Source organism: Notothenia coriiceps, unplaced genomic scaffold (assembly GCF_000735185.1).
Source record: "Notothenia coriiceps isolate Sejong01 unplaced genomic scaffold, NC01 NC01_scaffold00005449, whole genome shotgun sequence".
Classification (NCBI taxonomy): Eukaryota; Metazoa; Chordata; class Actinopteri; order Perciformes; family Nototheniidae; genus Notothenia; species Notothenia coriiceps.
In genome coordinates, this window is record NW_011338150.1 from 1 (window position 1) to 16,813 (window position 16,813).

Genomic DNA, 16,813 nt, shown 5'->3' on the forward strand with positions numbered 1-16,813 from the left:
GGGGGGGGGGGGGGTTAAGGATCCTTGACCTCTGTCCCTCCTTATGTCCGAGTCCATATCATCTCTGCGAATACATTTGAATATATTGCAATCATCTATGTGTAAAACATGCGATCTGATCCAGTGGCCGTTTAATTAAAGAGCATTAGTGCCTGAAAGTGATCCGCGATACATGATCACCAATTAAAGTAACATCCATCATTATTTCAGTTTGTATTTCTGATCTCTTTAATTGTAATGACGGCTAAAATATTTATATAAGAAGGGACCTGTTGGGTGTAATTGGAGCGATCAATAATCACATGTGTTGATCTGAAAGGGAAAACGTTGCTTTAAAGCTATCAATATTCTTGAACCATTTCAACTCAGAAAATCACCATTTAAAGAGAATTGATTAAGTTTTCAAATTGTATTTCAAGACAGAATTGATACACACCAGTTACCAGAAAACCCAATTGATAGAAGCAGGAGGGCAGAAAACAGTTTATATAGGTTATAGTGGACCTATCATGCTATATTTGAATAATATAGTGTAGGACCATACCTATATAAAGGCATATTTATACTTTTAACCGATCATGCATTTTAGCCATTCCTCATTTCGCTCAATTTAACATTGACTTTGCATGGGCTGATTCTGTGAGAACAGCACCATCTACAGGCCTGGCATATGTACTACAGCGTCTCCAGCGCTTTCCAACGGCAATGTCCGTGGCCGTCTCCTCCTGATTGGTGGAGTTGGCCCGATAGCCGTAGCGCCACTTCTGTGACGTCATGGAAGTGTTCAAATCTGGATCAGTCCGTATCAGATCCGTTGGAGCCCCTTTTTAAGAGATTTGGGTATGGAGGAAAATAGAGGGTTGTGTTTTCTGACACTTTGTGAGTTCCCTGGAACACATATTCCAGTATAAATATGTGGCGTCATGTAAGCTAATACTTTGCTGTCTCCGACAAGTGACCGAAACAGATCAATTAGGGAGCAAATTTGAAAGTAACATTTAATAATTTGCCACTTCAGAGAAAATCACACGCAAGATTCATTGATAAAAACTCTCATATTGAACAATTTTAGTGAGCTTTTGTCCAATACTCTATATATTGAACAGGACTTCAGCACAATTGTCTTTAAGAATGGATCATATGACCGCTTTAGCAATTTTGTTGTGTAAGAATATGTTGTTGTGCAAGAATGGATTGTTGCCCAAATTAGGAGCCGTCAGTGTCTTCCCTCAATGAGATGCATCGATAGGGTTTGCTAAAGTCACTGACCCATACAGAAATCCATCTGCCGATATCAGCATTGATCCCGGTGATGGATGCTTTTTGAAGATGTGCAGTGATGAGAAAAGAGGCAAGGGATTCTCACAAACAGGACTTTTTATTTCACCACTGAGTGCAGCACCGAAGCGCCGCAGACAGACACTCACTCCATCTCACACAAGAACAGAACAGGGAATTTAACAAATACAAAAAAGTAATTGGTCACCAATTTGAATCTTTTTCGTCTGCCCTCTGTGGGACCTTTACTCAGGCATCAGATGGGGTTTGCTGTTTTTGAAGGAACCAGTCATAAAGACACAACGCATCATTGTGCATGTATAACTCTGGTGTCAGGAGACAGGAAGGAGGGGAGGGGGGGTAGTGCAGTGATGGGCAACAGATAGTTTTCTTTACTCCTTGGTGGACATGTGAGCCATCAGATCACACACACGGTTGCTGTAGGCAAACTCGTTGTCGTACCTGGTCAGGAAGAAACAAAACCGAGTCAAAATGCAGCTGGAAATTGATATTGGGTTATGAAGTTATTCTATGCTGAAGGTTAGACAGTTCTTTTCCCGGTTTTGTGGAAAAAGGTTGCAACATGACGCGATTAACTGGCAATGGAGTATACTAAGACTACAATTCCAAGGCGCCAGGGTATAGAGCGGTACAGGAATGAGTCCTTAAACAGGGAATGAGTCAGCATTTTACAACTTCCAGTTCCTTTGTCTCAACGTCATAAGTTTAATTTTTTTTACGAGTGTGTGGTTAGGCCTGAAATAACATCTGTTTTTAAACACAATTTGAAGACATTTTCAGTGTGTGAAGCTTTTTGTGCGTCTTAGAAGCAACTGTTGAGACTGCCACGTTCCATCACGCCAAACATTAGCCGCCTTTAGCTTAGCGGTGGTGACGAGAATCATGTGACCGTGTTGTGGTTTGTTTATAGCTTAACATTATATTTTTACCGGTGATTGTATTTAGCCTTCAAATATCATAAAGCGATGTTCAAAAGTGGAGCCTTTTCTGCTGAATAAAACATGCAAGAATCATCATTTCCATAATACAATGAAAAATCCTATTGCTTTGTTTGCGATGCCAACTTCTGGGCCGGTCTAAAAAAAACATGTCATCAATGCACCACTCCAGAAAGAAACAGATATGGGCAAGCCTACAGTATCTGGTAGATGCAGACGAGACGAAGTTCCTAACTATTAAACTTCTCAACGTTATCTCACAGAAAGAACAACTTTGCTTTTCATTATATGGGTGTTTTGCCTTTTGAATGCGTTTGGTAACTATTTTATTTGTATTAACCGTACGAGCTGCATAACATCAAGCCAGCCTCACAAGTAGTCACCACGGCGAGTGAAATAACTAAATAAAAAAAATAACTTTAAAGATAACGCTTTGAACATTTCCATTTAAAAAAAGAAAAGAGGCATCTATAGTGGCTTATATAGATAGCGGCGACACCTACCATGCGACCAGCTTGACGAAGTGGTCGTTGAGGGCGATGCCAGCGCCAGCATCAAAGATGGAGGAGTGGAGGTCACCGTTGAAGTCTGTGGAGACGACCTGGAGGAAGAGAGGTGGAAACGTTTAAAGAATATTGATCCAAACGCAGTTTTAAAGGATCATTTATAGAGAGAGACAAACACATACCTGGTCCTCTGTGTATCCCAGAATGCCCTTCATGGGTCCATCAGCTGCAGCCTTCACAACCTTCTTGATGTCTTCGTATTTGGCCTGTTAAAAAAAGAAAGTATATGTTATTGTACATATACAACATGCATCTGTGTATAAATATATATCTTTATCTGTTGTTTGGCAGTTGGCAAGGTATGATTTACTATAACATGAAGCAAGGGGGAGTACTTTGATAACATTTTGTGACCAATTGGAAGCAAGTATTAGTCCAAATAGTCTAAATTATAGACTTGTTGGAGACTATTTTCAACAATACAGATTCATGTCAGAAGAACTGGTTATAGGAGATTGGCTCAAAATAAAATTACATGAGCACCATCTATATGCAAAATACTTGCTTTAAGGGAATAGTCATTGGTTCTTTTCATTACATGTGTGGACAGTAGGATACAAATCAAATAACCAGGTATACAGTTAAGTTCATTTTAGTTTGCTTAAAGGTCATGAATGTGTGTAATCTAATCACTCACGGGTTTCTCCAGACGGACGGTAAGGTCAACCACGGACACGTTGGGGGTCGGGACACGGAAAGCCATGCCGGTGATCTTACTGTAAAACACAAAACATGAGTTAAATAACATTCCTATAATAGAGACATTTTGAAACATATTACAAGGGATTGGTAAAAGAATATGACCCAATTAACTACAAATGTTATTTTTTTTTAAAGCTCTGCAACAATAACATTTCTTTAAATCCAACAAAAAGAAATACTGTTCTATAGGTTAGGTCAATAACTAATGATTCTACAAATCGAGTAGTTAATACAACACTCAATAGAGCAAGGGTTCCTGCACCTGCATGTATTGTGATTTTAAGGGTGTCCATTATCATCTGGCAACAGCTGGAAATAAGCAATGTTGGCAAAAGCTGCCCCATTTACTGTTTTTGTGACAGTTGATTAATGGGGACTGTCCACGACACTACAAACCAGGAGTGTCCAAACTACGGCCCGGGGGCCAAATGCGGCCCGCAGGCCATTTTGAATCGAACCTCAGCAAGTTAAAAAAGTATAATGTAATACGGCCCGCAAATGAGCCTTGTTTTATATTGCACTTCTTAAACATGCACAAATATATAATGTGTTAATAAAAATTAAACCGTATGGAGAGCTGTGATTTTGTTCAAGTATCAAGATAACTTACCTACATTTGCCAACTTATAACTTATGAAGCAATAAACCTCTAGTTAGCAGCCCAGCCCTTCGTATATTTTTCTCTATTTGGCCCTCGGGGAGAAAAGTTTGGACCCCCTGCTATAAACAAATAAACTGACCCGTTGAGCTCGGGGATGACCTTCCCGACGGCCTTGGCGGCGCCGGTGGAGGCGGGGATGATGTTCTGACTCGCTCCGCGGCCGTCCCTCCACAGTTTACCGGAGGGCCCGTCCACCGTCTTCTGGGTGGCGGTGATGGCGTGAACTGTGCTCTGAGGGACAGAAACACACAGACAGGAAGAGGGTTAAATCACAATCAGGTTTATCACCAGGTAGGTTGACACGTACGAGGAATTTGACTCCACGTCGTGGTGTATACATCAAAAGAGATTTAAAAACAGATAGAAAACTAGAATAATATTAAAATGTAACAGTATTTACATAGAAATGGAATAAAAATTGGCAGTAATCGGAAAAGAAAACTGATATTGTTGTACATTGTGTGCATTAAAGTAATTCATAGAGTAAATATGCCACACCCCTCTAACTTAATATGATACTTATAATGAAAATATCGTATTTTGTGGTTTCAGGGGTTGTTTCCTCACCATCAGACCCTCAATGATGACGAAGTTGTCGTTGATGACCTTCGCCAGGGGGGCCAGGCAGTTGGTGGTGCAGGAAGCGTTGCTGTGGAGAGAATAAAGAAACATCAGTTTACTGCATTTTATTAAAGTAAACACAACAGGGTAGTGTAAAGTAAAAGTCGTGGAGTACAAAATACCATATTTGACTGTTAAATGTATTGGTTTGTAAGAAAAAAAAAAAGTAGCAGGAAATGTAAAAGTACCTCAAAATTGAACTTGGGTAGACTACTCGAGTAAAGTTATCAGCTAAAACATTTTAGTATTCTTTAAAAAACCTCAATTGTTTACAAATCAGGAGCAGACGTACAACGGCTAAATGCTCAATAATACACAACAATAAAAACTGAATTTAAAAACCCCTTAAATATAAAAACATCAAAAGCTTTCTCCTTCTTACCTGACGACCTTGTGGGAGTTGTCGTACTTCTCGTGGTTGACGCCCATCACGAACATGGGAGCGTCGGCGCTGGGTGCGGAGATGACGACTCTCTTGGCACCGCCCTTCAAGTGAGCCTGAAATGAGTTTTTCAAAACAGTATTTAATGCAAGTCCTTTCTGGCTAAATGCACGACACGTAACACATTCAAAAAGTTAAAAGAAAATGGGTATTCAAATCAGAAAATCATGTATTTTTTCATAATAGGAAGTGCCTCACAATTAATTGTTAAGGGTGCCATACTGTCTTTGTTGAGATACACGAAGAGGTTACTGCGAATGACATTTTTACTGTCAAGGTTATGCAACAAAATGCTAATCTCCCATTACTTAGGCATTAGTCTTTCTTTCCTGTTTTTCATTTTAACAGAACTTGAATTTTAAATATTCCTCGTCAAATAAGTCACTTCAATGTACATGCCATGTTTTAGCTGCTTTTTCCACATTTAATTCAAGAGCTACGTACAGAGGCCTTCTCGATGGTGGTGAACACACCGGTGGACTCAACCACGTAATTAGCACCAGCATCGCCCCATTTAATGTTAGCGGGGTCCCTCCTGGAAACAGACACAAGAAGAAGAGAAACGTTTTAGATTTGGCTAATGTTTGACATTGTAATTATACTAAAATGCTTTCCACATCGTGAACTCACTCGTGGAAAACGGTGATCTTGTGTCCATCGATGACCAGCTTGTCGCCGTCTATGGAGACCTCGCCCTTGAAGCGTCCGTGGGTGGAGTCATACTTGAACATGTAGACCTAAGAGAGGAAATGTGAAGAATAAGATGAAGAGGGAGGTAGTTTCCACCAAACTATGGACAGCTGACCAAAATAGATTATATTCTACGTTATTAAGTCTCTTCCTGGAGGATAAGTAGTAATCAGATTCTGAGTCAAAGCAGTAAAACTAAATTGCAAAAATACTCCGTTACAGATAAAGGTCCTTACTTTGTATACTGCAGCTGGATATCTTTACTGATAACTAAATGTTAAGTGAATACATTTTAGCTGATTAATATTTTGTTGCTAAAAATCTGAATCTATAATGCAACTAAAACTCACATAAATATCACCGTAGTAGTAGAGTAGCATGAAATGGAAAAGGTAAAATACCTCAAAATGTTATTTAAATATAGTATTGAGTCAATTCAAGTTCCACCACTGCATGTAGAGGGCTGTTTATTTTAAACTCTGATCCCAACATCCTTAATTGTCCCTCACTCACCATGTACTCCAGGTCGATGAAGGGGTCGTTGATGGCCACGACCTCCACCTTCTTTGAGGTGAAGGCGGCGCGGGTCACCAGACGACCGATGCGGCCGAATCTGAAAAATGAACAGAGTTGTTTCTGAGTGTGGCCTCTAGATGGAGGTATGGGACCATGCAACTCAGATTTAAAAACCTCCCTGTGTGACATGATCACGGTTGAGTCTCAGAGTAACAATGAAAGAAGCTGCAGGAGATTATGAGAATCTGAAAATAATATGTAGAACTGGGGTTTTTAATAGTCACTTTAACACACTCACTTTGATTATGCTGCTACTTATTTTCCAGGGGCGGAAGAGGTGCTTTTACTAAAGGTTAAAGTAGCAAGACTAAAATGTAAAAATATTGTTTTAAAATCGTTGTTAAAAGAACAAATTCATTTCCATCAAAATATAACGAAAAGTGTAAGTTTAATGGGCTCATGTTTCCCCCCCCCTTTTAATATGTTAGCCTACTTCCTTTTATACACACTGTCTACCCTCTTTGGGACTAGTAACGTTTGTTTTGGTTCTGATGTATGTCCTAATTTTGTTTCCATGCAATGCATTAAGTCCCCAGGAGACCCGAGACTGCAGGCGGAGAAAGGCCAGGGTTTAGGAGGAGGGGCAGCGGGAGGTGTGTTGCACAGCTCACAAAGACACACCCCTCTGGAGGCTAAAGTCTGAATGAAGCTCTGATCAATGTGGTAATCCTGCTGCACTGTTTGATCAGCATCTGAGTTACTTTTTAACCGCGGGTCCAAAATCGTGGCACAGATACACTCTGTCCTCAGACACCGGGGGAGGGGAGAGATAATGCCACAGATAGGGAGCTCTTCTAACGTCACATTGTGAGCGTTCAATAACATTTACAGTTCTGTTACAAGCTTCAGACGTCAGAAAACCCATCCCCCGCTGACCCCCGTGGCCGAGCAACTGCCCACTCTGTTATCTGCTGAGGGGCCAAAGTTCAAGAGCAACATGAGACCCCTGTGGATCTGGGGCCTCACCAAACATTTGTCCTCTCAGCTGCTGTGTCACTATTTATATTATCACAGAGAGACTGAAGCTTGGACTCCTTTTATCATTCATCAAAGAGTTATTCCCCCATATAAACACTCTGTATCACAGCATTAAAACACTGCACTAAAATTGTTATTAGCTTAATATCTTAACTGTATTTACTAATCAACATGCAGTAGAACAAATTGTATTTCCAAGACTAATTCAGTGATATCCTACTAGACACAAGACTACATATAATATTCCTAAATTCCCATGCATTGATAGATGTAGCAGTTAGGGGCAAACTAACATTGTCTTTTTGTGCACTTTTGAAACCCTTTTCTACCTCCTTATTTTGATTTGATGCAATTCTGATAACTTTACCTTGTTTTTTTATTTGTTAGTTATTTATTTGTACAGGCTTTTAGTAAGTAAATGTAGGTTAAAGTGTGTGAATGTCTAACAATACTTTATCAATGTTTATCAAACTAACAAATAAGCTTCAAGAATTGAGTACATTGCACTAAAGGCAGCATTAGCTCGACAGGATATCTGTTTAATGCTCACTGTATACACAGGTGAGCAGTGTTACGGTTATTTGGGGTGCAGAGAGACTTTAAGTTGAGTGTGAGTGTGTGTGTGTGTGTTATTTGGAGTGTGTGGGTGAAAATGAACTCTTACCCGTTAATTCCTACTTTCACCATTTTGCCTGGGGTGTGCTAGAGAGAGGAAAAACAATACATCCTGTTAATAAGTGAACAACCACCATTTATGATCACATATATTTACGATACCATAAATACGTTTCTACTTAGTGAGGGGCAGCTTGTAAAGGGATACGCAAAGAGTGCAAATGAACATGCAAAACTATTCCACCGATAAACTATCTGTGAACACAGGCCACGCTAGACTAAATCTGCAATCCCTGAAAGTTAATCTGCACTAAAAACAAGTTTACATGCTCATAAACAACACTTCTACATTTTAAAACGAGAGATAAGCAAAGTGAATTTCTATTAACTTTATGACTAGATTGACTTCAAACCTCGGTTCAATTGAGCTCATGCAGATTGTCCCCCAGCTGATCTAAATCAGGACTTGTGTGAGTGAGTGTTTGAGGTCTGAGGTGTGTAAAATTATTTTGTTGTTAGAGGTATTTACCGTTTGTGAGATGCCTCAGTCTGTCTTGACTCCGGGTGAGAGTGAGGTAGAGCAGAGTGTGTCGGTGTGTTTTTATGATTGACCGGAGATTGAGGCCGCGCCCCCTCAATGGTCCCCTCTCATGGCCACGCCCCCCTGAATGTCAAGGTCAGTCTGCAACATGCAAGCTGCCCTCTGCAACTGCATGTGAGTCTAAAACTGTGGAAGACTTTTTACTTCTCAGAAATATTTAGCTTATATTGACATATTTTAGCATAAGTTTCAGAATGTAGTTTTTTGCGTTTGTTGCCACCTTCCTATCTAGATATAGATATTAAAGTCCTCAGATAGTGGACTGAAAACAGAGAGGAGTAACCCACTGACCTTCTCAGTGAATACAGTCACACCAAGGATCAAATCTCTGTCTTCCCCACTGTGACATTTAATGTCCAAATACCATGACCCTTCACTTTCAGACCGTCTCCCTCCACCTCTGCATCAGAGTCAAAAGTTGACTTTAAGTTGCTCAACGTGAACTCTTCGTCACGCATGTGAAGAGGCGGGCTGTTTGAGTCTCTGTCAGGTTCATTAGAAATGTCAAACCGAAGCTTAAGGCTGAAGAACGTTCATTTGAAAGACAGTTTCCTTTGTCTGGATGAAAGTGCTGCACTTAGAGTCTTGGCAACGTGTTTCTCTGCTGCTAAATGAAACCTCTATTCATTAAACACAGAATATGACAAGGCCTGAACATGTCAGAGTTTATTTTGACTTTTTTCTCTTGTAACAGACTTGGCGTTTGTAAAGTAAGCACTCAGAGGGTGATTTGAATTGTTAAAACAAGAGGGGGAACAAGGTATTTTACTCCAGTAAGAATAGTAAAACAACAGAGTAGACAGACTCTCTTCCACTAAAAGTATAAAGTGCACAAAAGCGGCCGTGCAGCTTTTAAACTTCACCAGGAGATCAATGAGGTCAGCTTAACCAATTTTTAAAATGTTCTTTGATTATATTTTGTGTATTCATCTAAATAGTTTAGTGCATTACTTGAATAAATGTATTTTATTGAGTCATTAAGTTCAACCTAATTTTAAAACTTTTGCATGCAACTGCTGGATTATTTTTCATATCATTATATGTCAACGTTTACGAATAAGTTGAATTATATTTACTGGCTTCCAAAGTGTAGTGGAGGAATATAAAGTAGCATCAAATGAAAACACTCAATAAAAGTACAGTAGTTGGGTATATGTACTTTAATAGGTTCCATCACTGGGAACACATTGTTATCTAGCTGCACCACAGACATTCATTGATTTATTCCAGCAGAAACGGTGCTGCTATTGTAACAGGAGGCCGGGCTGCTCTGTGTTTCATGGCTGCGGTCCAGTTGTCCGGCGTATCTGAAGGACCACAGCCCCTGAGTGCATGCCGCTCTCACCCTCTGCTCTCAGCTTAAGGTCAGAGAGGGGAATTAAAGGTCAGGCTAAGATTAGACGCCGGCTGGCTGCTCAACACTCGGTCCATTTTATACTGGTAATGTAAATACTGCCTTATACACATCACATGTTCACACTTCACCCAGGAGAGGACGGCATATCTGGGGCAAGTATTAGTGTTAGTCTGTGTAAGAATCAAAAGAAATCTGCAATGAAAACACGATTTAAACACAATGACAGCTGCCTTTCTGTCAATTCTCTATGTTATCTTGTTTACTACAGCTAGTATCTATTGATTATGGATTTGGCAAAGTGCTTTTTGCAGAGGTTTGCATAAAGAAGAGGACTGTAACTACTTCAACACAACTTGTGTCCTGTGCAAAGTCCAGAGGGCAACTCTGTGGTGAGGAGAAATAAACACTTTACGGAAAAAGACTGCCATCTAGTGCTGCGAAGGGAATCTCCATCTATTTAAAGAGGCTTTCCCTTTCCTGTAGTGTGTTGTATAGGTTTAGTGCATGTCAATGGTCTGCAAAGGCTAACATCCCTGTGTTCCCTCCCACACACTCCCCTCCCTGCCTCAAAGTTCTCCATTGTACTATTGGCTAGCGCTCCAACACATTGTACGTGATAGGCTAAGGGGCGGGACATCTCTAAGCTGTTGACCAATCACAACAGAGCCGGCCAGCTAACCAATCAGAGCAGACTGGGCTCTGGTTTCAGACAGAGGGTGAAAAGAGGTGCTGCAGCACAGGCAGTATGAGAAAAATAAAGAGCTTTTTGAACATTAAAGCATGGAGACATGTCCCAGTAGAGACACTACATACTGATATACACCTGAACATCAGCAGGAGAGGACTCTTTAAAGTAGAGACACTACATACTGATATACACCTGAACATCAGCAGGAGAGGACTCTTTAAAGTAGAGACACTACATACTGATATACACCTGAACATCAGCAGGAGAGGACTCTTTAAAGTAGAGACACTACATACTGATATACACCTGAACATCAGCAGGAGAGGACTCTTTAAAGTAGAGACACTAAATACTGATATACACCTAAACATCAGCAGGAGAGGACTCTTTAAAGTAGAGACACTACATACTGATAGCTGAAAATGAGCAAAATATGTCCTGTTTAGTCTATACACCTGAACATCAGCAGGAGAGGACTCTTTAAAGTAGAGACACTAAATACTGATATACACCCGAACATCAGCAGGAGAGGACTCTTTAAAGTAGAGACACTACATACTGATATACACCTGAACATCAGCAGGAGAGGACTCTTTAAAGTAGAGACACTACCAGGAGTAAAAGGTAGAAGACTGGCGTTATGTGGAAATGCTTTGTACAATATAATGTAAGAAAATGTCTGGAAACAGTTGACATAAAACAGTCTCACCTTAAGGTCCATTGAATAGATGTTCTGGAGCTTTCGGTGAAATTACATGATCCTCATCTGCTGCATGTTTTTTATGAAAATATAGATCCTGTATTAATATATATATGTATAAAGAATAAAGAAAGTCCAAATGGCACCAAAAGTACTGATTAAGATCCTATGATAAGATAATGAGAGCTCCTAAATGGATCTTGAGATGATAATTCAGTCGTGGCTTCAACACACACCTCTGCACATTTCCTCAAGCCTGTGAAAGGGATTCCTCGTCTTTGAGATTTGGCTCATTGCTGGTACAAATAATGCAACATGTAGCCCACATCGCATCATACTCATATACATATTTTATGAATGAATGGGACATTTCACGAGATTATCTGAAAAAGAGGCCAATATATTTATATCCGTTTCCCTGCCTCGGGAACTTGGCTGAAGTGCAACAATAAAACCATTTTGGATTCAGCGAAGGATCTCACATACAGTTATTAAGAAAGCCAAATTTATATTTCTCCACTATTAGAAGGTATGATAAGGCATTAAGAGTTAGACAGAAATGTGTCTGCAGCTGCTACATTAAGGGGACCTTCTGGTGGCAGCGGTGATTAAACAGATTTTTTTTTCAGTTTTGGAGAAATCGGAGGAGGTTACAAACACTTTCCATAAGAAAATAGGTAACCCAAGACATGTACATTCCTCCAATAGCCACTGAAACATTAAAGAAATATGGTAAAGAGGAATTAGAAGCTGCACTTTGAAGGGCTGATTGAGGTGAAAAGTGTCATTAGAGAGTAAAAAGCCTCAGATGTTTGTGTGGATAATTATCTGTGAACAAAAACACCTTAAATGTCAAATCCATTTATTCGTGCAAATCATAAGAAAACAAACATAATATCAGCAAGAGTCACAGGTGGCACAATGTTTTAATATCTACGTCCATTTCACCTGATTTGACACACAACCCCCACCCACAGATTTAACAAGTGTGTCATCACATTGACTGAAGACAAATGCCAGAAAGTGCCAATTTAAAAGCCCAACAATCAAAGATGACTTAATGATGTAAATACAGCTCACATAATATTCACTTTAATACATGGAATAAACTACAGCTGCTGTGATGAGAGAGTGAAGCATGTGATCTAATCTGCAGGTTTACACCACCCTACATGGAGTCAAAACATTTCTGCACGTGTGTGTTTCCTTATTTTACTCTCAGAAGGAAGCCATCAGTCTTTATTTCTCCGCACTAACATCCCAGTCCGCTCATGGATCCGATCCGGTCCAGTTTCAGCCCGAAGCAGCCGCGGTTCCAGCCCCTTCTGGACCGGTCTGGCTCTGCCCTCTTCTGATTGGCCAGAGCGCCCTTCAGCAGCCGCAGCCAGGGGGTCTCCGCCTGCGTCTGCGCGTCAGCATTTTTGGGGTACTCGGCTGCTTTGCCCCCCGAGGACAGGGTGGACTGCTCCTCTGCCGGGCTGTTCAGCAGGCTCTCCAGGTCGTCCAGGGTCAAAAGGTCGTTGTAGCGTTCCAGAAACTGCTCCATGAACTACAAGAGAAGAAGAAGAAGATTAGATTTAATTGTCAGGGAGAGGAATGATTCAATCAGGGACACATTTCATTACTCTCTCTTCCGGCTGTCCCTCCCTGTTTCTGGATTACCCTCTAACATCCACTCTGAATCCTCCCTTTTCCTACCCTCTAACATCTCTGAATCCTCCCTTTTCCTACCCTCTAACATCCACTCTGAATCCTCCCTTTTCCTACCCTCTAACATCCACTCTGAATCCTCCCTTTTCCTACCCTCTAACATCCACTCTGAATCCTCCCTTTTCCTACCCTCTAACATCCACTCTGAATCCTCCCTTTTCCTACCCTCTAACATCCACTCTGAATTCTCCCCAATCCACTCTTTAACGTGCAATTACGTAACTAACACTACGGTTTTTGAACTACTAAATACTGTTAATATTTACATTAATGATGTGACTGTCTATGTTTCCTGTAGTTATTGAATTGCTCTTTTTGCTGCACTGTTAGTGTACAGTTTTATTATTATTGTGCTGCTGTGTTTATTGAATTTTTGTTTAACTCTGGCACAACAGTTTCCTTCAGGATAAATGAAGTCCTATCTTATCTCCCTTTTTCTATCCTCTAACATCCACTCTGAATTCTCCCCAATCCACTCTTTCCTCCCTGTTTCTATCCTCTCAGCTCCCCCCTCCCCTCCCTCCTCTCCCTCGTCTCCCTCGTCTTCCTCCTCCTCCTCCCTGTGTACCTGCACAGCGTCAGGAGACGGGTGCAGAGCTCGAGCCTCAGTGTTCTCCAGAGGAGAGAGCAGCAGCAGAGCGACACACAGCAGCACCGGGCACAGCATGGCAGCCGAGAGGAGGACAGGAAACTAACTGGAGACTGAAAATACACCGGCTGCGAGACAGAAAGGAACATCGTTTATGCAAAACAGTCACATATATTCATACTGTTCATATAAAGCACTTTAGTTTGCATAATCTGAGGGAAAAGGATAGATTTTTGCAGACAAGTCGAACCAATCCTTAACTGGTGGCTTCAGGATTTTTTTTGGACTTTATTTTTATATTTAGCATTTAAATAAACATTTTTAAAAACAGTTGAGGAATGCACAGATGTAATGTGTATCTAGAGTTACAAGTGAAAGGTGAATTGCAGCCCCCGTTCCTGTAAGGTTCTTAAAACACAAAAAAGTAAATAAGATTTTCATAAATGATGTGTTTTGTTTAAAGAAAAATTTCCTTTTTTCCTTCATTAAATAGTTCTCAATTAAAGACAATATTCATTTAGAAAGTATTAATTAAGTGTAAAATGAAGAGAAATGTAGAGGATTTGTTCATTTAATGGTAACCTGTTGAGATTTACGTATTAAAGACTAACTTTGAAAACAGACCAACTTAAAAAAAGGCTTTCTCCTAAGGTTGCTTTCAGCCTGAATTGTGGAAATAAATCCTCTACAAAATGAGTAATTGGCTTTGAAAACAAAAACTATAAACACAGTAAATTACAAGGACTACAGTTAATTAAAAACTAAAATATATTTAAAGACTATAAAGTAAACATTTTAGAAAGCTAAAACAGTTGTAAGGATACCGCTCAATAAAACACAAACTAAATAGCATAACATATTTGAAGTGCTCACCTGTGGTTGGGTTTCTCTCTGAGTTCTTGTTCTGCTCTCACAGACTCCTCTCCATCGCTCTGTTACCTCTCAGTTGTCTTCACCTGCAGGGACATTCACTTTCTCTCCTCTTCCTCCTCCTCTTCTTCCTCGCTCTCTGATGGAACTGAACAGATGAATGTTTCTCTCTCTCTTGCGTCCGTCCTCTGTTCGGGAGCTGAGCGTTGGGCATCAGTTCGGATGCTGCAGAGGTTTTGTAGAGCCAGAGACGACAGCCCCCCCCCCCGCTCTCCACCTACACACACCCCTCACATCTTCCTCCTCCTCGTCTTCTTTTTGTCTTTGGAGTGATGTCATGGTCTTGGAGAGCGTGCTTGTCATTGCCAAGGTGACTGTGTGTTAAAGGACCACAGCACAAAGTGAGGTCAGAGGGCAGCAGCGCTCCTCAATCAGACCTTTGAGTGAGGGAAAGTTTTGCGATTTTATCTCACAACAAATCTAAATTATATTTTTACAATTCTCTTGGTGCATATCAGCCTCCCTCTCTTCCCCTTTGTCTCCGGGGTTTTTCCCAGCATGCACTGAGCTCCCCTCTCTGTTGTGTGAGTTACAGTCTGTCAGGGCCATCTGCTCCCTGTACCCCCTGCCGACAAATTACAACACGGCTCCATCCAACTCACCGACCTCCAAGTTCACAGCCTATTTCGGGTAAATAAACCTCCAGCCGTTACGAGTGTTCGTCACACAATCAGGGAACAGTTTTGTCTTGATTAAAGAGGGCTCCATTATGTTCCTTTTCAGGTTCATATCTGTATTTTGTGGCTCTACTGCTCAACATTTTTCCTCTCAAGGGCCATTTCAATTTTCACAACATCCTCCGAGGGCCGTACAAATGATTGACCTCTGCTTAAAAATACTAAAATCACAGCCCATTCATTTGGCCTTTCTTTCATGCTGTGCAAAGAAAAAGCAACCTCTTAATCCAGATATCTCACCATGACTCACGCACGCATGCACGTGCACGGTGCAAAACAGAAAGATATGGATACAAGATGTGTGCAAATGTATTTAGTTTCCTATCCATGTGAACATGATTTAAGTGGGGGTAGGACCTAACCTCCTGGGGGTCCGGGGGTATGCTCCTCCGGGAAGATCTTTTTTTAAATGTTGAAGTTAAAAGCATCAATCTGGTGAACTTTGAGAGCAACATTAAGAGATCTATGGATACATCTCTCAACATCCATATGAAACAGAACTGTAAGCAGATTTTCTTTTTCTTTATGGATATTTTACAAATCACTCCCCTTTTAAAGGCGGTTTGAGAAAACCGGCTCGAGATACACTTTTTGTTATATTCCATGGAATGCTCTTAACACCCCGATAGCAATGAATATCTGAAGTGCTTTGACAATAAATCCATTGGAAAATGTCATCTGTGGAAGCCGTGGTACTGCAAAAAGCACGACCAATCATCTGAGCCGGCCCGGCTAAAATAACTGGATGGCCTACCTGCCTGTCAGCCTTCCATCTGTGCACAAACTTATCTCGTGCCCTCATTGGTCATGTGCGCGTTCGTGTGTGTTGGAGGAGGAGCTCTGTAAGGAAGTCTGAAGGAAGTGGCAGATTTTTTCAGGCTGTGTATTTTCAAATAGCGCACTCCAGCTGGTTTGTCCAAAATGACCTACCCCACCTTTAAACTGTATTCTTGTTTATTAATAACAACTTTTTCTTACTGTCATATAGTATTTTATATCAGTTTTTCCATTATTCTCTTATTTTTTTATAACTATAATGATCATATAAAGATGTGCCTTTACCTCACTGGTTGTAGTAAAAATCTTGTTATATTCGTTAGCATAGCTAGCTAACCAGATGCTAATAACAAAGTTATTGACTGTATGATCAGTATGACAGATAAACAGATCGCCATCGGGCTTTCAACTAAAGAAACAGCCACGCAAAAATTGCGGCATGTGTACGGCTCCTTATGGGTGTAATTTGTGAAGTGCCGGAGCGGCGTTCTGGTGCTCTCCGTCAGCACTACACCCCAGTCATACAGACATATACCACGTGATGACACGTTAGGCTCGTGTTGTGTTCAAGGACCCTGACCAAATGGTCTCGCATAACTTTTTTGCCCTGGTTCTCAAAGGAGCACCTGGAGATGTTGCTTGGTGCTCATCCTTAAAATGAAATAAACCGTAGCTTTTGAGGGGAACACACACACA

General features: G+C 40.8%; 2 protein-coding genes across 2 annotated transcripts; both read right to left on the reverse strand.

Annotated features, from left to right (window-relative positions):
* Positions 1 to 1,358: 1,358 nt before the first annotated feature.
* gapdh (glyceraldehyde-3-phosphate dehydrogenase) lies at positions 1,359 to 8,686 on the reverse strand. Its single transcript, XM_010768238.1, has 12 exons — positions 8,618 to 8,686; positions 8,138 to 8,175; positions 6,433 to 6,532; positions 5,860 to 5,966; positions 5,674 to 5,764; positions 5,170 to 5,285; positions 4,734 to 4,815; positions 4,246 to 4,397; positions 3,441 to 3,519; positions 2,926 to 3,009; positions 2,741 to 2,838; positions 1,359 to 1,740 (listed from the first exon to the last, which is right to left on the reverse strand). The coding sequence occupies exons 2-12, from the start codon at positions 8,158 to 8,160 to the stop codon at positions 1,671 to 1,673; spliced, it is 1,002 nt and encodes a 333-aa protein (XP_010766540.1). The 5' UTR covers positions 8,161 to 8,175; positions 8,618 to 8,686; the 3' UTR covers positions 1,359 to 1,670.
* A 3,593-nt stretch (positions 8,687 to 12,279) lies between these two features.
* On the reverse strand, positions 12,280 to 14,843 carry nppcl (natriuretic peptide C-like). The gene is made up of 3 exons (XM_010768239.1): positions 14,607 to 14,843; positions 13,713 to 13,861; positions 12,280 to 12,983 (listed from the first exon to the last, which is right to left on the reverse strand). Exons 2-3 carry the CDS (start codon positions 13,809 to 13,811, stop codon positions 12,687 to 12,689), a joined length of 396 nt encoding a protein of 131 aa, XP_010766541.1. The 5' UTR covers positions 13,812 to 13,861; positions 14,607 to 14,843; the 3' UTR covers positions 12,280 to 12,686.
* Positions 14,844 to 16,813: the final 1,970 nt, after the last annotated feature.